This window comes from Sinocyclocheilus anshuiensis, unplaced genomic scaffold (genome assembly GCF_001515605.1).
Source record: "Sinocyclocheilus anshuiensis isolate Anshui unplaced genomic scaffold, SAMN03320099.WGS_v1.1 scaffold86, whole genome shotgun sequence".
In the NCBI taxonomy this organism is placed as follows: domain Eukaryota; kingdom Metazoa; phylum Chordata; class Actinopteri; order Cypriniformes; family Cyprinidae; genus Sinocyclocheilus; species Sinocyclocheilus anshuiensis.
The window spans coordinates 3,313,981-3,335,937 of record NW_015547662.1 but is presented as its reverse complement, the minus strand read 5'-3'; the positions used below and the strand labels follow the sequence as shown (position 1 = coordinate 3,335,937).

General features: G+C 36.9%; 2 protein-coding genes across 2 annotated transcripts in view; one reads left to right on the top strand and one right to left on the bottom strand.

Annotated features, from left to right (window-relative positions):
* LOC107702379 (neurotrypsin-like) overlaps positions 1 to 12,705 on the bottom strand; it is a 36,502-nt gene extending 23,797 nt beyond the window's left edge. Inside the window, exons 1-7 of the mRNA XM_016504680.1 lie at positions 12,234 to 12,705; positions 9,541 to 9,679; positions 6,116 to 6,294; positions 5,764 to 5,917; positions 1,602 to 1,780; positions 599 to 740; positions 324 to 520 (exon numbers count right to left, since the gene is read on the bottom strand). Coding sequence (XP_016360166.1) covers positions 324 to 520; positions 599 to 740; positions 1,602 to 1,780; positions 5,764 to 5,917; positions 6,116 to 6,294; positions 9,541 to 9,679; positions 12,234 to 12,546 — 1,303 coding nt within the window. The 5' untranslated portion in view covers positions 12,547 to 12,705. The remainder of the gene's footprint in view (positions 1 to 323; positions 521 to 598; positions 741 to 1,601; positions 1,781 to 5,763; positions 5,918 to 6,115; positions 6,295 to 9,540; positions 9,680 to 12,233) is intronic.
* A 1,839-nt stretch (positions 12,706 to 14,544) lies between these two features.
* LOC107702295 (methyltransferase 14, N6-adenosine-methyltransferase non-catalytic subunit) lies at positions 14,545 to 18,684 on the top strand. The gene is made up of 11 exons (XM_016504550.1): positions 14,545 to 14,729; positions 14,859 to 14,947; positions 15,168 to 15,255; positions 15,356 to 15,439; positions 15,594 to 15,681; positions 15,773 to 15,863; positions 16,248 to 16,389; positions 16,478 to 16,570; positions 17,084 to 17,200; positions 17,318 to 17,528; positions 18,225 to 18,684. The coding sequence occupies exons 1-11, from the start codon at positions 14,664 to 14,666 to the stop codon at positions 18,527 to 18,529; spliced, it is 1,374 nt and encodes a 457-aa protein (XP_016360036.1). The 5' UTR covers positions 14,545 to 14,663; the 3' UTR covers positions 18,530 to 18,684.
* The last annotated feature ends 3,273 nt before the right edge of the window (positions 18,685 to 21,957 follow it).

Sequence of the window (21,957 nt, the reverse complement as noted above, 5' to 3'; positions counted from 1 at the left end):
GCGCGCTAGGACTGTGCATGTGCACTGGCTGATCAAGCCTGAATAATAAGCTTTTTTTAATGCTATTGGAGCATAAGAAACAACCTTTATGAGGCAGTTGTTTTCAGATTTCATTGGTGATTTTAAATATGAAATTTAATTGTAAGCTTGGGGAACAGTTTTGGAGAATTTGATGTTTCCACATTCAAAGAGATAGGAGCTGCACTTGCATCCCCGAGAGGCTTTTCAAAGATGGCCACAGAGTGAAATGACTTGCCTTAAAGGGACTTTGGTATGAGGCAGTGTTAAAGTGTGTGTGTGTATGTGTGTGTCAGAGCTCTTACTGGTGGGCACTCCGTGCCTGGAGCGTTGGGAGTTGCAGACAATGGCTACGTCTTGGTTGTGAGTGCAGTCGTGTTTGAACCAGCCCCTCCGGCTGCACTGTGTGACTGTGGGCTCTTTTCCTATACACCTGACATCATCCAGGAGAATGGGACCTGCCACCACCCCGAACCGCCCTGCCGACACACCCTCCCCTGACCTGCATCAACACAACACAATTAGCAAATCAGTCAATAATCAATCAGAAGACCTTAATATGCATGTGTCTGTGTGCTACCTGAAGCCCAGCTGCCTGCAGACGACCTGCGTGTTGGTCTGTGTCCAGCCTGTGTCACACACGGTCCCCCACTGACCTCTGTAATGAACCTCCAGTCTCCCCTCATAACCCTTCACACCCCCAACCAGACGCACTGCACCATCTGAGAGAGAGAGAGAGAGAGAGAGAGAGAGAGAGTATTAACATCAACAATTCCTGCAAAACGTGTTTTAAAAAGTCTCATAAGCCTTCAGTTCAACATTTAGTATATGTGTTTGATTAAAGAGGTCATGACATGAGAAATCTCATTTTTTCCTCAAGGAACATTTAAAATAATCCATATCATGACCCCTTTAACTAAATAGAATTGGCTCACAAGAGTCATTCATTCGGGAATCAGCAGTACAGGTAGTACTGTATGGTTTAATAAACTGAAAAGAATCAACTCATAAGTCACTCGCTCAAGAATCAGACTACTTTGTTGCTCTTGTGAAAAAGAAGTCCACTTGGAGTGTACTTGAAATCATAAACGTATATTTTTTAAAACTACTTGCAGATATAATATTAATGAAATATAAGGCCACTTAAGTGTACTATGTTTTTTAACACTCTTAAGTACACTCTTATAAAGTGTACTATGTAATAATGTTAAATTAAAGGTTTTCCTAATTTATTTAAATACATGGCATACAAGACTCAATATAAATTGTTTTAAAGTATATTTTAGTTTACCATAAATGCTTATCAGTACATTTGGTATTTCAAAGACAACAGAAGTAACTGTGAAATTATGTACTTAAAAGTCCTACTTAAGTGCATAAAAAAAACCTTCTAAAGTTCAGGTAATTGCATTTATTCTACATTTAAACTATTCTGTATTCTGTATGGTTTTCCTTGAGGGAACTGAATCGCTTTTGATTGTGGTATTGTTTAAACAAATGGCCCTACACATGCATCACATAATGTAATAGAACTGTCATCTCACACAAGTGTTGTCCATACTTGTACACGTGTATGTGTATACCTGTAAGTGGGATGCAGGACACTCCAGCATCCTCTGTGTGGTCACAGTTGTGCTCCGCCCAGGCGGTTTTTGGACACTGCTCTATGGAAAGCTCGTTTCCTGTGCAGCTCACTTCATCCAACAATACTCGCCCTGAGCCTGCACCGAAATATGCTCCCACCCAAGCCTTAGCAATGCCCCTGAACACAAAATAATACAAAAAAAAACAACACTTTAATGGAAAATTCAAATCACTGAAATTCCATACAACTCAAAGAAAGTGAAACAACTGCTGTGTTGATAAAAATTATTGCTGGCATCCCACATGCCAATTTTTCCAGCTGATCGGCAGTCATTCATTTACATAGTCATTCAGAAATCAGACGGAGCTGTTTGTGTGTGTGCGGGTACATCTCGCAGCAGGTGGCTGTTAACGATTCAACTTCCTGTTGAATCAAGTTCCTCCTGAAGACTCTGACAATATCCAGTATGTTTGATATTATGATTCAGATGAGCTTCTTCTCATACTGAAGAACTTCCTTTGTGAAAAAGTGCAATCAGGAATATTGAATATGCACTTGTAGTATCTTAAAAAAAAACTACTTGCAGATAAAAAACACACTTACTCTTAACACACTTACAGTAAGTACTCTTTTAAAGTCCCCATGAAATCAAAATCAAAATTGAAGTTTTTGTTTTTTAGTATGAATATATTAGCCGTAAGGTTATCTATAAGCTAGTGTGATCCAAAACAATGACAAAATTTGCATTTAGAAGATATAAGTATTCAAAACTTACAGTCTCTCACTTCCGCCAATATGGATCAAAGATTTTGATGACATCACCCTGCACTTCAGCTTCTCATCAGATTTCTAGAGAGCATCTCATCAGATGCTCTCTAGAATCCAAAGCGTCCCGCCCCCTCCACTATAAATAGACGCTGAAACTGCGGCAAACGGCACTAACGAGTAGAAGAGATAACACCGGTGCCATGCACCATCATAAATGACACACTTCTCAAACTACACATCCTCAGCATCATTATAATCACTGTTTTGCTTTAGTAACAACTTAATATTGAATCTAAAGGGGTAATCTGTTAGACTGTGGCTGTCATAAACTGTCAAATGCAGCTTTACTGAGCTCAGTGGCTCTGGCCCAAGCTGTGATATAAACAAAACGCTATTGGCTGTTTAAAAAAGGGTCCCGCCCTGTCTTTCTGTTTCAGTTGAAATTACGTCAACACAAAGAATAACGCTGCGTGTTTCAAAGCACTTCAGTGGATCTTTAAAAGTGCACTTTCTAATAATGTCAAATTATGTTATAATACACTTTTGTCATGCTTTAAAGAAGTAGATTTATCTTGATGTGAACTCAAAACATATCAAAGCACATGTAAAGTACTTGATAATTTTTTTAACTGTAGTGTACATTTAAAATATTTTTTTATTACACTTATAGTTACAGAAGTAGAAAATTATCTAAAGATGTGCTTAAGTCCTACATAATTGGGTCAAAAAAGGACTCTAAAGTTCAGCTAATTGCATTTATTATAAATTTATACCATAATGCATTTTCATTTAATTGCAATTAACATGCAGTTAAGTGCCCGGAAACATTGCATTCAGTTTGCTCTTAAGTATATTGTTTTAAAGCATATTATTTCCATTTAAAAAAATACTCTTTTTAAAAAAGAGCCTGTTCATATAATATAATCCAAATTTTTACTAAGCAAACACAAAGTTATAGTCCATGTCACAAAACATGGTGATTGTGTAATTGGGTGTTTCTGGAGGGGTTCTCTTACACTTGCAGTAAATGGCTAATAATTTAGGACAGTGAGAGCAGAACAGTATTGTTTAATGTATGTGATTGTTTTTTCTTACTGAAATTGTGCATTAAAGGGGTCATATGATGCGATTTCAATTTTAACACATTTCAATACACCAAATACACAAAATAATGTTCTTTTTAGCAGCATCATATGACCCCTTTAATATACATTTCAGCCCTGAAGGATATGATTACGCCTTGATTCAGTCTATTACAATTGTTTATGTTAGTATATACCTCTTTTTTAATTTGACGACATTCACATTGATTTGCAGGCAAAATGGGTCACTGCAATACATAGCAGGAAATGAAAGAGAAAAGTAAAAACAGACTGTAGGTGCAACACTCCAAAATCTAACTGTTTCAAGTATGCTAGTGGGCTGCATTAAGAGTGTGCTATGAGATTATATATTTTTTAATTCTTTCTGTGATTAATAGGCAATCAAGCACAAAGTTCAGCAGTCAATAATCAGTGAAAGTTGAGAGGCAAGTGAAGTGGAACTGCAGTCTCCGACATGTGCTCGAACCCACGCGTTTTATTCTACTCGAGTTTTTCCGCTCAATAGAAAGCCCTTCACATGAGTGATTATTATCCAAACTCACACACACCTGCAGAGCTCACTTTTGGGCACCATTTGTTACGCCGGTATAATAGAGTTGAGAAGCTTGAAACAATCAACCTGATTCACATCTTGATCTTTCCGTTCCTCTGTAATTCCTTTCCTCCCTCTAAATCACACTTCACGCCTCTTTGCCCTCTCGTTCTGTGTTCCTCTGGCTCTCATCCTCTCATTATCTTCATTTTCTGTCTTTCTCTCACACTCTCACTTTCTTACTGAGAACACTTCAGTTTTGTGTGTCAGGAATCTCCCAAAAAAAATTTCACATTTTTATGCAGAGAAGACACTTTACTCCCCTCTTTCCCTCTCTCCGGCTAACACTCCTACCTCCTCTCTATCTTCCTTCTATTTTCACACATCTCAGTTATAAAGAACGCCCTGGTGTTCCTCTAAATAGACAGTTTGTTCCCAAAAAACCAGGTCAAGCCTCCATGGCTTTGTTCAGACAGGCAGATTTATATATGACTCAAATTTTAGTTATTTTTTTGTAGAGCTGTCAATTAATTAATTAATTAGTAATAATTCATTAATTAAGAATAGTTAAATATAAAAAATAAAATTAATAATAATACATATCAAATAAATAAAAAATTTAAATACAAATTTTATTTATTTTTATATCTCTTTCTATCATTACTATGGCAACCAATGTAGATATAGCAGATATTTACTACTAGGGCAGTAAAAACGATTAATCGCGATTAATCGCATCCAAAATAAACGTTTACATAATATATGTGTGTGTGTGTGTACTGTGTATATTTATCTATATATAAATACACACACATGCATGTACTTAAGAAATATATGTAATATATTTATATAATATAAATAATATATAAATATGAATATACTTTTATTTTGGATGCGATTAATTGCGATTAATCGATTTGACAGCCCTATTTACTACACTAAATTATTTACTGAGATATTTAGTATCTGAATGGATCTGATTTCATTACTTGCAATTCAACTGAATTGAATTTGAAAACCAAAATGGATACATTTTTTACTCAAATCTGTTTTTAGGGCTGTTAATTAATGAATAATAATGAATTGATTCAGAATGATTAACTATATTTTTTTTGTTATAAATAATAAAAAATAAATTATTCCAGTACCATGATAAGATGAGATAATTTTTTTCATATATATTCATATAGATTTCATCTGAATGGATCTGATTTCATTACCTGCAAAACAACTGAATAGGATCTGAAAACCAAAATGGATATATGACAAGTATGAACGATTCCTGTAACATATGCTTTCCTGTTACACGCAAACACTGTATATCGTAACAGGGATCCTGCTACAGACAAAACGCATCATGTCAAAGGATAGCAACAGTTTACAATTACCACACAAACTAAAGGCACAAGAGCCAAGTCTGCTCATGAGGGTGTGTGTGTGTGTGTGTGTGTGTGTGTGTGTGTGTGTGAGAGAGAGAGTGTGTGTACTGGTAATACCAGTCATTTTTGACCTTGTGGGGACATTTAGACATTCCCCATGAGGAAACAAGCTCATAAATCATACAGAATGAAGTTTTTTGAAAATCTAAAAATGCCTGAAGTTTTGTGTGAGGGGTAGGTTTAGGGCTAGGGTTAGGGTAAGAGGATAGAAAATACAGTTTGTACAGTATAAATACCATTGCACCTATGGGAATGTCCCCATAAAACTTGGAAAAAAGTGTGTGTGTGCGTGTGTGTGTGTGTGTGTGTGTGTCTTACCCCAACCCCAGCTGCCTGCAGACCACCTCAGCGTCATTATCGTCCCATTGGTCATCACACACTGTGCCCCACTGTCCTGCATGATACACCTCTACTCTGCCCTCATACGCTGACGGCCCACCACCAGACAGACGTACCGGGACAAACACTGAAGCTAAACACACACACACAGACTTCAAGTTATTTTCTTGAGAGTATTTATTTGTGATTAAATCTGTTTATGAAGTCGTGTGTATGTGGGGGGGAGGGTGTGATGGTTGTTAATGTAATTGTATATGTCAAAACTCAATAAAAAATATTTAAAAAAAAAAAAATCTGTGTTTATGTCCAGATTGTGTGAGCGTGTACATACCCTCCACTGGCGTGCAAGAGACAGCAGCCGCCTGACGGTTAACACACTCTCCCCCGTTCCAGACGGTGCAATTGCACTGCAGTAAGTCCTCTTCCTGTCCCTCACAGCCCACGGACTGCCAGTGAACTACAGACACCAGCAGACGTGACAGAGGACTCACACGTGCACGCGCTCTAGAGCTGAGACAGAAAGGGACAATAGGGTGGTTTTTGTTTCATTTGATTTCTTTACTTGAGTCTTTTCCTTGAGTCTTTCCCAGCTGTCCATATTTGTATTTTTTTACAGTGTTTCAGCTGTTCTGTAAATGGTAGCTAACATGGGTTGAAAGAGATGCAGATGGAGTCGCAAGACATTTTTGTGACATTTATCATTTTTATAGCCACAGGTAATTCTGTATATGCAGTATCGGAAATTATTCCTGCGTATTTGCCAGAGCTCTCTTCTGGCTAAGATCTGGTCAGGATATCAATGAGGAGGAGATGTCTGACTAAAATCTAAAATGATCAATTAAAGTTTTACTTGTTTTTCTTTAAGATCTTTAAATGTGGAAAAGATGATGCCACTTATAGAAACAATATTGTGTTTATTTATAAATGTGTCAAACTAAACTTTAGATTTGATCCTATGAATCTCGTAACCTGTGACTCATTCTTAATAATAAGCTCTTCTAATTCATGACAACCATCATATATTAACTATCAGCTGGTTTATACTGAATAATTTATTTAATAATGCATTATACACTTCTACTGTATACCATCCAACTTTATTAATGAAATATATACTACCATTCAAAAATCTGGGGTCAGGAAGATTTTTGAATGAATTGTGAAATATTAATACAATTTAAAATAACTGATTTCTATTTTAATAATATTAATATATTTAATGTAATTTATTCCTGTGATCCTTCAGTGTCACATGATGCTTCAGAAATCATTCTAATATGACGATATGCTGCTCAAGAAACATTTCTGATTATTATCAGTGTTGAAAGCAGTTTATTTATTATTCAGTTTTATTAATATTTTTCTGGGAAAACATGATACATTTTTTCAGGATTCTCTGATGAATAGAAAGTTCAAAAGAACAGCATTTATTTGACAGAAATCTTTTGTAACATTTTAAAAGTCGTTCTTTAAGAAAATGTTTTTTTAAAAGAACTGCAAACTTTTGAACAATAATGTACAACATTAGAATCTTAGTAGGTTTAATGCTATTTATATACTGTTGAATACTATGCAAATATACATTGCTAGTATACAAACAAGAGTTCAAGCACAGAGGTCTCGAGGCAAATTTTTCAAAGCTGAACTACACTGATATGTCTTACAACTGTAGTGTTGAAGCTTGAGAACTGCTGTGGTAGACAGACAGATAGAACACATAAATCAAAGTCTGTGAAGTCCATCAGTCTCTCTCGCTTTTAAATAATTCATGTCTATTCATCTATCAAAGTTGAGACACCCGATGAATTATTCTCAAATGACAAATGGGTTCTAAGCTCCTGAGGTCAAATGATGACAGGTCCACACATGTGTATGTGTCCGTTTTGTTTGAATGGTAAAATAATACTTTTTGTCAGATTTAAAACGCTCTCAGATTGGCATGTGTGTGAGTGTGATAGACACAAACCACACGGGTGTGTTTATGACAAAGATTAGAACTCCGCAATCTTTTAAAACACCCGCGCACGCACATTCACTGCTGGACCACTCACTAAGCATATACCGTGTTTTGAAGGTGAAAGATTGACCTTTGACCTTTGGCCCACTGGGGTCAAGTACCAAAGGATTCCATGCACAACCTTACAAAGGTTGTTTTGTTGTTCGGTAATAAACAAACGGGCAGCATATGGTCATCAGACCACAGTAACTATCCCAGGTGTGGCAGCAATGACAATGTGGCTTCAAAAGCTGATTAAAACACTAGTAATGTATTATAAATATGTCTCATGGCACATCCATTACCATTGTACAGTTCAGTGAAGACAGACATAATGTATGCTGAATGTTTCAGCAGTGCATGGACTGTCTAAATTGTATTTAGGTGTTGGGAAAAAATAAACTAACACTCTGACTCTCTTCCTACTCTGTATACTGCCTACTATTTTTAGCGTGAAACTGTATGCATTACACAAGTAACACTAGTAGTATGAGATATTGTTGTCACATGACCTCACCACATTGCATTCGGAAATTCGGAAACTGGCATCCAGTTAGTGTCTCAGGGATGATTATTTAGAATTTTTAATCTTAATATAGATATATTATAGATATTATATATATACATATATTTTTTTTTCTTCTTCTTTTTTTTTTAAACAAACAATTAGGGATGACATTAGAGTGAGTAAATGATGATGGAATTTAAATTTTTAGTTGAACTATTAGTTACATTTGCGCCTAAAAAAAATGTGTGCGAACAAAAAAGATTTTATAACATTTATTTTTAAAAAATTATAATTTTTTTTTATCAATTTTAGAAAGTTTTATCAAATTTAAGGTCATAAAAATTCTTAAATATATTAAATGGTATAACAAACATATTAATTATTATTTTAAGATTATTTTAAGACTTACATTTTTGCTGATGGAAAAAAGCAATCACGATACAACCTAATGTGAATATTAAACTTCAACATTATGATTTAATTAAATAAATATGAGCGCTGCATGTTTCAAGTAGCAATGAAGTGCTGTTGCACGTTTTACAGGCTCTCGGTTTCAGAGGTGTTCACAATCAATGAATATTGTGTATTTATGCTAATAGATTGCTTATGATCTACTGTTGATGTATTATGACAATGTTTACTTTATGGTGTTTATATTGCAATATGTTGTAGGAAGTTTTAAGTTCATATTTTATCTCCCTTATCTTTTTGAATGAGCAGCCTGCAATAGCAAAGCATAGACATTTCAAAATAAAAGTCACAGCATTTTTCTGTCTTGTTTAAAATTAAAAGACCTGCATTGTGCAGGTTTTAGCTTAAAGTAGGCACCTAAATAATTACATAATTATTAAATACAGTTTGGAGCATAAATGTTTAAAATCCTTGGGTACTTTTTGCATTCTAATAAATGAAATCATTGTATCCCATTTGTTAAGGAAAAACACATTCGATCCATTTTCATTGCACCCGTAAAGTTTTTCAGTGTTCTGCCACATTTTTCAACTTGGGAAAGACTAAGCATCAAGCCCTGCATTGCAGGTGATAAATCTTTAAGCCATTCATCACACTAGAATTGGAAGGTCAAGTCCAATGCATTGCATGGGATATAGCATTCTGTGCACCGTGCTCTGTGATATACTGCATATTGGCAAGTCATCCAGATACTGCACATAGTATACATACTGCAAATATAGTACAAGTGATATGACAGTATGTTATCCATACTGTATGTATGCGTGTGTATGTGTATTACCCCTGTCCCAGCTGTCGACACACCACAGCGGCATCTCGGTCATCCCAGCCGTTACTGCAGATGGTTCCCCACACACCATTCAGATACACTTCTACTGTACCTTCCAACTTGGATTTGCCTCCCTGCAGTCGCAAAGAACCTGTAAACGCACACAAAGTCAATGAGTTTAACATGAGAGTGTTGTTGACCTTCACTGCTCGGGCAGGTGCAAACATGTGGTTCCGCTGGTCTCCGTAATTTTGATAAATGTGCGCATTACAAATGTTCCCACAGTTACACAGCAAGAAAACATTAATCCATGACTTGCTTTATGTGATGACAGAGGAATGCTTTAACCTCTACATGAGTTCTAGTCGTTTCTATAATAAATGTGTATGTTTGTGCGTGTGATACTACAAATTACTGCCAACTATAATGTGTCATGAAAACAATGTAAGCTATTGAGTACAGCAGTACAATCAGGTCTATTATAAAGGCAGTGAGAACAGATGAGAAAAGCTTTTTTTCTTTCTTTTTTTTTACTTTTAAAATACATTTCTCCGTTCTAATTGGACATAATATTCCCAGATTTAAAGTCTATTCATTTGCAGTTGTGGCTCAAAGAGCTATTTTTAGTTTTTGTATATACTCTGGTAAGTTTTGGACGTGAATAAACTTGGTAATTCAGAGATAATGATTACCAATTTAAAGTAAACTACTGCAAACAGTGAAATAATTCATTTTTATATAATTTATAGGCAGCATACACCATATAAATTAAGTGTTAGCGTTAGTTCTGGCAGGTCACGTGAGTCAAGCTTGCATCAGCTGATTCTCAGCTGATCACATCTACCTATAGGAATACGACACCTATCGCGGCATTCCTATATAAGCTCTATTCAGTATTATTCAGCTGCTTTTCAGCTTGCTCAGGAGCAAATTACCCTCCTCCATCCCCAGCTCCTCCTTACGCCACAGTCAGGACTTGGCTTTCTGATATTCCTTACTAATCAGACTCCTTTATCTTGAATAAAGTGTTACACTTAAATATCATTAAGTACATTAATGATATCTGCCTTGTTCTGTTCTGTTAACCCTAGGGGGGTTATTATTGCTGCTCTCCCTGCTCATTCATGACAGGCTGCATGGATGGGCAGGGAGGTTTTTGCCCAGAACAGAACCATACCGCCAAACCAAACTTTATGCTAAGTATCTATCATTTTGATGATAGTGGTCCTGACAGAAGTTGTATTAACCTAAGAGTTACCCAACAGCTCAAATTAGACACATAAAATAGATCAATGTAAACTTGCATTAGAATTTTTTGAGATTGTTTCCAAAATTTGGCCACAACAGTATGAATATATATATCCACTTGCTACTGGAACAGATGTCTGTGTGTGAAAGCCCTTTTCATGCATTAAGTGTTTACAGCTGCTGCATTCAGAGCAGTTATAAATCACACACACAGTACACAACCACACATGATGGCAGCACATGTTCTTCAAACATTTCAGCGCTTCAAAATATTCACAGGATGTTTGGAAAATGATAGGCGGCTGATATGCTGGAAATATCAACTAATAGAATACCAAAATATTTAAATAAACTCATCCGGTTCCCATTTAATATGCATTAAGACATCAAATGTTCACATGCAAAGTGCTTTTTAACTAATAATAATATTTGAAAGATTGTAAACAAATGTCAAAAATAATAAATATGGAAAGATTATGGAGGAACTCAGCCTATAATTTCAGCCATCTTCTCCAAGTTTTCTTTCCAGGGCCGATATTACACCCGTTGATTACATAATTAGACTATTTGTCTGTATTTTTTGATGAAAAATGTCATGATAAATCAGAGGCCATGAGGATGCACATTCCTGCAAAATAAAATGTACATGGTAACGAGAGCTTTCCCCAGTGTACCACAATACAGTTCATTGTTTCTAGGGCCAGGGCTAGTTGTCACATTGTTATCCCACACTGGGGCATGTTGTCACAACCTCAACGTGTGTTCCATGAACCTGGTCAAACTAGTGGAAATGTTATTTTATTTTTATTCATTTATTTGTTTTATTTATTTATTATTATTATTATTGTAGCCTAGATTTCAATACAGAAATTGACTTTTAAAATCGAACTTGGAGTAAAAAGTGACACATTGCTCCGGTCTCCCGTATACAGTAAATTATATATGTCTTCAAAGCTATTTATTCTCTCATGTCGTCACAAAAGTCATACTTTTTCAAATACTGTCACCGTACTGGCTTCCTCATTTTCCTAACAGCGCACTGACTCTTGCTCGAGACCTGCTCAATTAAATTAAATTACACAAACTGCTGTTGGAGATGGTTGTCTCAAAGTAAAACTCAAATGATACAACGACCCCGTGCGCCGGATGAGAGTGGCCGCTTTGTTCTCAGTGTAGCTGCTAGTAGCTGAGGCGTGCATACCTTTCCCTCGCGTGGACGCATTGAAGTTTGAACATGTCTTAGCTTGCGTGCGTGCCCTGCACTGGTTTCATTCTGAATCATACGTTCAGCAGAACATAAACAGAAAACAAACATTATACTAAGGTTACTCTTAAGAAATCTTGAACCAAATGGCGCGTGCAGGTAACTCTTGCAAATGAAACACACTTGCCGCGCAGATTATAAGTTAATATTAATGGCTGCTTTTGCAAATTAGATCATTTTGTCTCGTACATACCGTGCTTGCAGTCGCAGTAGCCCCAGTCAATGCGTCCCCGGCTGTTTGGAAAGAAACACCAGGGCCGAATTCTGCCGTCCGGGTTTCGGCAGAAACTATGATCCCCGAGTCCTTTCCCCGGATACCGCTCTGTAACACCGGGCACATCGCTCCAGTTCATGCATTTCACGCCTGACTCGGTTGAGTCTATGGATCCCTCGTAAAAGCCCGCTTTCCCTTTGCTCTGAATACAGTCGGTGAACGGAGAGCCATCACTGCGCGCGATGAGCAGCAGCGAGCAGACGGTGAAGAGAAACCGACATCTCACATCCATCACGATCAACCACTGTCAGCATAACCATAATCACAATAACAGATCCTCTCCAGTCTATTTGGAGACATGGTCCTTGCGTTGTCTCATCTTGTCTTTTTGGCTGTTATCGGACGCGGATCAATACAAGCCAGGGGCTTAAAGACTCACCGGAGATTAGAAGTTTCGGTAACACTTTACTTGAAGGGGTGTGCGTAAAACTGACATGGCACCTTCATAATCATGACATGACACATGTCATGAATATGAAGGAGGTTTTATGCATGTTTATGACAACTGTCATTAAGTGTCATTCGCTCAGTTATGTCATTTTTAATGCAAATATGACATTATTTGACCTAACCCTACCCCTACCCTTACCCCTAACCATAGCCCATAACAAAGACATCTCAAACAATGTCATCTTTGCATTAAAAATGACATCACTGAGCGAATGACACTTAATGACAGTTGTCATAAACATGCATAAAAAAAACTTAATGTCATGATTATGAAGGTGTCATGTCAGTTTTATGCACACCTCTTCAAGTAAAGTGTAACCGAAGTTTCACAAAAGAAGGTCTAAATCAGTAATGATGTCGAGTGTCAAGGTGCAGAATAACCAAAATAGTAGCTATATTACAAATAAATTGTTAAAAAAAAATAATTCCACTGCAACGTTATCTCAGTGCGGGCATTATTTCAGTGAGAGGCTGGTCATCACTGTCAGTGTGAAATCTTCTGTTCAGGCATTCAGGGATAATCGCAATGACCAGATCCATGTCTGCCCTCTTGTGTCAGTCAAATATAACCAAGAGTCACTGCTGCATATGTCTGTGTATTTCATTTAGTAAATAAACATTACACTTCTGTTCAAAAACTTGTGGTGGTCAGTAAGATGTTTTTGAAAGAATTTAATACTTGTATTCAGCAAGGATGCAAACTGATCAAAGGTGAGAGTAAAGGAATTTATAATGTTACAAAAGCGAATTACCTATTTCAAATAAATGAACTTTCTGTTCAGCAGAGAATCCTAAAAAATGTATCACAGTTTTGACAAAAATGTTAAGCAATGCAACTGTTTTCAACATTGACGATGGTAATAGGAAAGGTTACACCAATTCAGCATAGAAGGATTTCTAAACTGGAATAATGGCTATTAAAATTTCAACTTTGCTGTATAAATAAATAAATATATTAAAATAGAAAACGGTATAGACTACAATTGTCATAATAGAATAAGAATAAAAAAAGGAATAGAATCGTATAATAACAACTTCAAAATATAAAAGGAAAAGTCAATTTAGGATTTTAACAAAATATAGTTTTTTCTTAGACACGTAGATCAGACAAACACAAGATAGTAGTTAGAATAAACCAAATCAAATAAACACTAAACAAAAATAGGAAGTAAAACTGAAAATGAATGAATAAATAAATGGGACCAAACTGGCACAGAGATTGTGTGTTTACTTAGGCCTAGCACCTTTGAAACTGAATGTCAACACTTACTATTTAGGCTACTTTTTCTCTTTTTTACAAAACATTACAAACGTCCACGATGGCATAATACAAACTGTGGCTAGAAGGGATACAGCAAAAACCGGAAGTTAACAATAAATTGAATTTTCTACCTATTAGATTGTGTTTTATTAACGTCTACACCTACCCCAACCCTAAGTCTACCCCTTACAATAATGCAAAAATAGTCATTATTGTTGTACAGTGTGAGAAAAATTACGCTGTATTGGTGCGCGCTTACTGACGTCATGGTATGCGTCTAGCAGCGTGATGATGTAAAATACGTGCGACGGCTCCTCAGGGATACAGCAAAAACCGGAAGTTAACAATAAATTGAATTTTCTACCTATTAGATTGTGTTTTATTAACGTCTACACCTACCCCAACCCTAAGTCTACCCCTTACAATAATGCAAAAATAGTCATTATTGTTGTACAGTGTGAGAAAAATTACGCTGTATTGGTGCACGCTTACTGACGTCATGGTATGCGTCTAGCAGCGTGATGATGTAAACTACGTGCGACGGCTCCTCACGTTGAGGTTTTCAATGAATGTTGCCGCCCAATTGTTTTCACCAAATAATTGTATGAGGAATTATTTCCCTGGAAAATATTATTGACATGAACAGCCGGCTGCAAGAAATACGTGAACGACAGAAGCTCAGACGGCAGCTTCTTGCACAACAGGTGAAGAAACACGACTTTTCAGTTTAAGTTACTGCATTGTTAGCGAGCGTTGCCAAACTAATATGTTCAGTCTTGTGAATAAATGTGATCGCGATTGTGCTTTACGAAGTTAATGTTTGGTTTTTGCAGCTCGGCGCAGAGAGTCCTGACAGCATCGGTGCTGTTCTCAATAGTAAAGATGAACAAAAAGAGATCGAAGAGACCAGAGAGACGTGCAGGTAGAGAGACACGTTTGTTTGATAGAAAACATGATACGTAAGTAGAATATGAAGGCAGAATTAAGTCGTCCCCCGAAATGATCAAAAACATATTTGTAGGGCACTGTTTACACTAAGCACAGGTTGAATGTAATGCTGTTACTTGAAACTTCTCAAATCAGAACAGTGCCAGTAATGATGGGGGTTAGTTATCCTCTGCTCTGTGTTATGTTTACCGCAGGGCTTCATTTGACACGTCAGTTCCTGTTGCTAAAAGAAAGTGTCTGAATGAAAGTGAAGACCCAGAGGAGGATGTGGAGGAGCAGAGGGTGAATGAGCACTGATCAGCTGTAATTCTGAGTGCTGTTGAGATCAGATCAGGGCAAGGCTGTAGATAACTGATCTTGGATCTGCTGTATGATGTTACAGGAAGATGTTGAGCTCCAGCAGCAGCAGCAGGAGGAGAGCGGACAGTATGAGGAGGTGTACAAAGACTCCAGCACTTTCCTGAAGGTAGAATTGAACACAATATTAAATGATTTACATAGCAATTACATTAAAAATCTTGCAGTATGTTGGTGAGTGCTTTTTAAAATAACAAGTATGAAGTTATTACAAGCCATTTTTTTAAATAAAGTTCATGATAGTAACACTTTTTGTTTCACAGGGCACTCAGAGTTTAAATCCTCACAACGATTACTGCCAACACTTTGTGGACACAGGTCATAGACCTCAGAACTTTATCCGAGATGGAGGTAAATAGTCCAATGGATCATTGTTTTTTTTTCTTCCTCTCTCATACCCAGATGTTAGACTGTGACAATTGTGTGCTCTGTTGTGCTTTAGGTTTGGCTGACAGATTTGAGGAGTACCCAAAACAAAGAGAGCTCATCCGACTCAAAGATGAGCTCATCGCTGCCACCAACACCCCACCCATGTAAGACAAGACAACCTGCTGTCAGACAATGCAAAATAGAACAGATGTTTGCGGATGCTTGAGACCCGTCTAATAGACCTTAGTCAGGGTATTGCCATATTTAATCAGGAATGAAAAAGAGGTTGTGAGGGATAGAGGTACATGCATCTTTAACAACATACCGATTGTTCAGTACATCCCGAAGAGTTCAGTAGTCAAAAACTCAATAAAACAGTTGTGAAAATTACACGATCTAGGACTTTTATACAGTACGTGCCATTGGAAAGTCTACCCCTCACAGCCTCGTTTTCATCTATGATAAATTCAGTATAGCATCCAAGGTCTGTTGTATGTCTCATTTGCATGTATTTCTGAATATATAAATGTTTTTTGTGTGTGTGTCAGGTATCTGCAGGCAGATCCGGACACGTTTGATCTGCGAGATTTGAAGTGTAAATTTGACGTGATTCTGATAGAGCCTCCATTGGAGGAGTATTACAGAGAGTCAGGCATCATAGCCAATGAACGCTTTTGGACCTGGGACGATGTGAGTTATATAAATGTGCATTGGAAAACATTTGAAATGGATTTCAGTTATACATCCTTATTTTACAATTTTATTTTTTTTGCTATAGATCATGAAGCTGAACATAGAGGAAATCTCATCTATTCGCTCTTTTGTATTCCTGTGGTGTGGTTCGGGGGAAGGCCTTGATCTTGGCCGAATGGTACAAATCTTTCAAACATGCACACACAGCTCACCCAAAAATGCAAATTTGCTGTTAATTTGCTCATCCTCAAGGCCATCCAAGATATTGGTGATTTATTTTTTCTTGAGATTTTTAGCTAAAATCATGGTTCTTGGTGATTCATAAAATGCAGGTTAACAACTACCGTCACTTTGCGCAACACAAAATTAATACCTGTGCCTCCTGACGACGATATATTGATGTCTTATGAAGCGAAACGATCAGTCTGTGCAAGAAACTGATCATTATTTACATTATTACCCGTATTCCTTAACTCAAAATATATCTGTGATGTCAATAAACTGTTTAATGTGAGTTCTGTTTTGATGTGACGTATTACTCGGCGTGTTTTCACTGATTTGAATGTCACATGGTGATGATGTAAATGACACACATTTCTGTATAACCTGCACACAAACAAAAATGCTGCATACAGTCATTGTCTGTGAGAGTGAAACATATTTTAACATCTTTCTCTCTTCTCTCTCTCAGTGTCTGAGGAAATGGGGCTTCAGGCGATGTGAAGACATTTGTTGGATCAAGACCAACAAAAACAACCCTGGCAAGACCAAAACGCTGGACCCTAAGGCAGTCTTCCAGAGAACTAAGGTAAGAGACACTGTCCTGATTGGTTAATGCAATGGGCAAGCCATAACAATAGGTTGCTAGTTACTAATTAAAAACTATTTTTTTCTCTGACATCTCTCTTCTTGTGTGTGCATTCAGGAGCACTGTCTGATGGGTATCAAAGGCACAGTTAGACGCAGCACAGATGGTGATTTCATTCATGCTAATGTGGATATAGACCTGATCATTACAGAAGAGCCAGAGATGGGCAATATTGAGAAGCCAGTCGAGATTTTCCATATCATTGAACATTTCTGCTTGGCCCGTCGACGGCTGCACCTGTTTGGCAGAGACAGTACCATCAGGCCAGGTTAGATATGGGCCTATTTCCACTAAAAGAAATTGTATCATTATTTACTCGCCTTCATATAGTTCCTGTATAATATATTCTGTGGAACACAAAAATCTAATTTAGTACAAGTTAAAAAGTGACAATACAGTATGACATGAAAGGCAGTTCTTTGTATTATATTATATTATGTTAATATATTATTATACACTACTGTTGTAAAAAAAAAAGTTTGAGGTCAGTAAGATTTTTAAAATGTTTTTTTTTTTTTCTCTTATTCTCACCAATGCTGCATTTATTTGATTAAGAAATATACATTAAAAAACGAATATTGTGAAATATCATTACAGTTTAATATAACTCTTTATATTTTAAATTCTAATTAATTCCTATAAGGCAAAGCTGAATTTTCAGCATCATTACTCCAGTCTTCAGTGTCACATGATCCTTCAGAAATCAGTCTAATATGTTGATTTGCTGCTCAAGAAATATTTCCTTTATCACGTTTGTTTTTTCGGATTTCTTAATGAATAGAACGTTTAAAAGAACAGCATTTATTTGAATAAATCTTTTGTAAATTTATAAAAGTCTTTACTGTTACATTTGATCAATTTATCTGTGCTGTATTAAGTTTCTTTTTTAAAAAATAATCGAACTGACCCCAAACTTTTGAACGGTAGTGTACGGTTATTCTGATCTAATGTGCATTTTTTTCAGGTTGGCTGACTGTGGGCCCCACGCTGACCAATAGCAACTTTAATGTGGAAGCTTATGCTGGCCACTTCAGTGAGCCCAGCTCTTACTTATCTGGTTGCACTGAAGAAATCGAGAGACTTCGACCCAAATCCCCACCTCCTAAATCCATGGCAGAGCGAGGTGGGGGTGCACCGCGTGGAGGACGGGGCGGTTCCGCTGTGGGAAGAGGAGATCGGGGTCGAGAGAGAAATCGGCCAAACTTCCGTGGAGATCGAGGTGGATTCAGAGGCCGTGGAGGCCCACATCGTGGATTCCTTCCCCGATGATAGTGCACACAACATGCCAACTTTGAGACTGGTAAACAGAAAATGTGATGATATTTTTGTACCTGAAATTTAAAAAGGTGTTGTTGCTTTCAGTGGGTATCATACTGTTTTGTTAGTGTGTTAACTAAGAGCAGGAAATTTGTAAGAATTTTATTCAACCTCAATTAAACCCTGTTTTTATTTTACGAGACTTTGAGAGGATTTTTATTTATTATTATTATTATTATTGTGGGGTTTTGTTTTTACATCTACACATTTATATACATTAAAAAACGAATATTGTGAAATATCATTACAGTTTAATATAACTCTTTATATTTTAAATTCTAATTAATTCCTATAAGGCAAAGCTGAATTTTCAGCATCATTACTCCAGTCTTCAGTGTCACATGATCCTTCAGAAATCAGTCTAATATGTTGATTTGCTGCTCAAGAAATATTTCCTTTATCACGTTTGTTTTTTCGGATTTCTTAATGAATAGAACGTTTAAAAGAACAGCATTTATTTGAATAAATCTTTTGTAAATTTATAAAAGTCTTTACTGTTACATTTGATCAATTTATCTGTGCTGTATTAAGTTTCTTTTTTAAAAAAGAATCGAACTGACCCCAAACTTTTGAACGGTAGTGTACGGTTATTCTGATCTAATGTGCATTTTTTTCAGGTTGGCTGACTGTGGGCCCCACGCTGACCAATAGCAACTTTAATGTGGAAGCTTATGCTGGCCACTTCAGTGAGCCCAGCTCTTACTTATCTGGTTGCACTGAAGAAATCGAGAGACTTCGACCCAAATCCCCACCTCCTAAATCCATGGCAGAGCGAGGTGGGGGTGCACCGCGTGGAGGACGGGGCGGTTCCGCTGTGGGAAGAGGAGATCGGGGTCGAGAGAGAAATCGGCCAAACTTCCGTGGAGATCGAGGTGGATTCAGAGGCCGTGGAGGCCCACATCGTGGATTCCTTCCCCGATGATAGTGCACACAACATGCCAACTTTGAGACTGGTAAACAGAAAATGTGATTATTTTTGTACCTGAAATTTAAAAAGGTGTTGTTGCTTTCAGTGGGTATCATATTGTTTTGTTAGTGTGTTAACTAAGAGCGGGAAATTTGTAAGAATTTTATTCAACCTCAATTAAACCCTGTTTTTATTTTACGAAACTTTGAGAGGATTTTTATTATTATTATTGTGGGGTTTTGTTTTTACATCTACACATTTATTGAATCCTGTGTTTTTTGTCCATCTGTCACCTGAACATCTGCTCCTGCCATGTGCACACTTCCTGTGTGTCCTGTGGAGGGCTGTAAGGCTGAGTTTTATGATCAATGTCAAAGGAGCATATTGATTCTATCAGCAGTGACATGTAGAATTACTGGTTTGCAGTAAATAAAGCCAGCCTAATTGATGTTTTCAGTTTACAGGTGGTTGGTTTGTGGTGAGGAGCTGCATCATTAGAAAAATAATATATTCTGAGTCCATAAAGGCTAGTTCTAACTTTAGACCACTTTGCATCCATTTATTCTTAGTATTGATCAATAACCAGTCATGTAATAAGCATGAAATAACCAGTGTGTTGTTTTCTGGCCTGATTTGGTTGTAACATTACAAAAAGTGTGTTTGCATTAATGTAACAGCATCTTCTAGGCCAGTGGTTCTCAACCTTTTTTTGAGTACTGGACCCCCATAATATCTCAAACCAACCTCATGGACCCCCGCCCCCCACTGATATTGATGTGTTTTTGTGTTGTCCATTTTTCTTAGCTCTTCTGGTGTCAGGTCCACTGATAGATGGCCTATCAAGCCATCTGTCCATAGGCTGGTCTTGTTAACTATTTTTTTTTATTTAGTGATATATTGTCCTAGAAATAATTGCGAGAAACAATGTTATTGTCATTTTATGCCACTGACTATATAGTGATGTTTCAGTATCAGCGCTGGGCTGTCAGGCATTGTTACACCAGCAGGTGGCGGCAATGGACTGACTTTACGAGTGAGTCATCATTAAAAAAACATTCATTCAACGGATACACTTAAAAACGCTGATTCATTCATGAATGAAACAAGGTGTTGACATTAATTTACTTTGAGTGCCAGTTTACAAGGCTCAATCAACAATCAACGCATCACATGGGTTACAGTGAAGCTGATATTTCACTTCATAGAGAACAATGCCATTGATTCAGTGTACTGAACAGCGCTGACGACAGTCATGGGAAATCCCCTTAAATACTGAAAGGATACAACGACACAGATATCGCTTTCATCTTCTCACAACTGATGGCAAACTGATTTTTTCATGATTATATGAGTTGACCTGAAGAAAGACAGACCCAGGTATTCACACACACTTAGTTCTGCTGACGCTGTCACCTGTCTCTCTCTCTCCCTCTCTCTCTCTCTCTCTCTCTCTCAATTAAATTTAATTAAATGTGTGCTTTATTGGCATGACAATTGTTACAATGTATTGCCAAAGCATAGTGTTTACATTGAATCTAGAACAGATATATATATATATTTAAAAAATATATATCAGTTCATGGTTATAATAATAAAAACATTTTTGTAATGATTCTACGGACCCCCTGCAATTACGTGACAGATCACTAGGGGTATGCGTACCCCCGGTTGAGAAACACTGTTCTAGGCCTACAGAAATGTGGGTCAGTTGCATGTTCTGGTGTAATTAGCACATGAATACCCAGCACACATGCCATAACTCTTGTTACAGTGTGCATTAGAAGTAGATTTAAACTGCTATTGTATTCCTCGGTATGCAAGTGTGTCTTGATTTTAGTCTTGTTTGAACAAACTCCTAACCAGTGTTGGGGGTAACTCATTACAAGTAATGCGAGTTACGTAATCAGATTACTTTTTTCAAGTAACTAGTAAAGTAACGCATTACTTTTTTAATTTACAAGAAAATATCTGAGTTACTTTTTCAAAAAAGTAATGCCAGTTACTTTGTTTTCCCATTTATTGACTGACAGCTCTCCTGTCCCCATATTGGGAGAAATCGGGAGTACAGAGGCGTTGTGTGCGCTGTGTGAACATGATGTTACTGTAGCTCTAGACTAAACGTGAATGTGCATTAATTCATCCCACTCACAAAAAACAGATTTAGTATTCATCAAAATGAATTAAAACTCAGAATATGACGCAAACCTGCAATAATTGAATATGTTAAATAACACAAATGTATCTAATCCCATTTTATTAACCAATATCTTTGCTGCTGACCTTTGATGATCCAGTTCAACCATACTAATAAGCAAAAATGACTTTAGAGAAACTAACAATTGTGCTTAGTTTTTTTATTGCTGAAGAGTGTTTCTTCTCCTGCGTTCTACTGAACAGACGTGAATTTACTTTTCCTTCAGCCTGAGGTTTATTCATTACACTTTTTGGTGTGAAAGGGCTTTTACATTTGCTA

Excerpts from the sequence above, each read along its gene's own strand:
- LOC107702295 (XM_016504550.1), top strand. The coding sequence starts at position 14,664 with ATGAACAGCCGGCTGCAAGAAATACGTGAACGACAGAAGCTCAGACGG. Across the intron at positions 14,730-14,858 it reads GGCAGCTTCTTGCACAACAG|CTCGGCGCAGAGAGTCCTGA; the intron begins GTGAAGAAACAC and ends TGGTTTTTGCAG. Across the intron at positions 14,948-15,167 it reads GAGACCAGAGAGACGTGCAG|GGCTTCATTTGACACGTCAG; the intron begins GTAGAGAGACAC and ends TGTTTACCGCAG.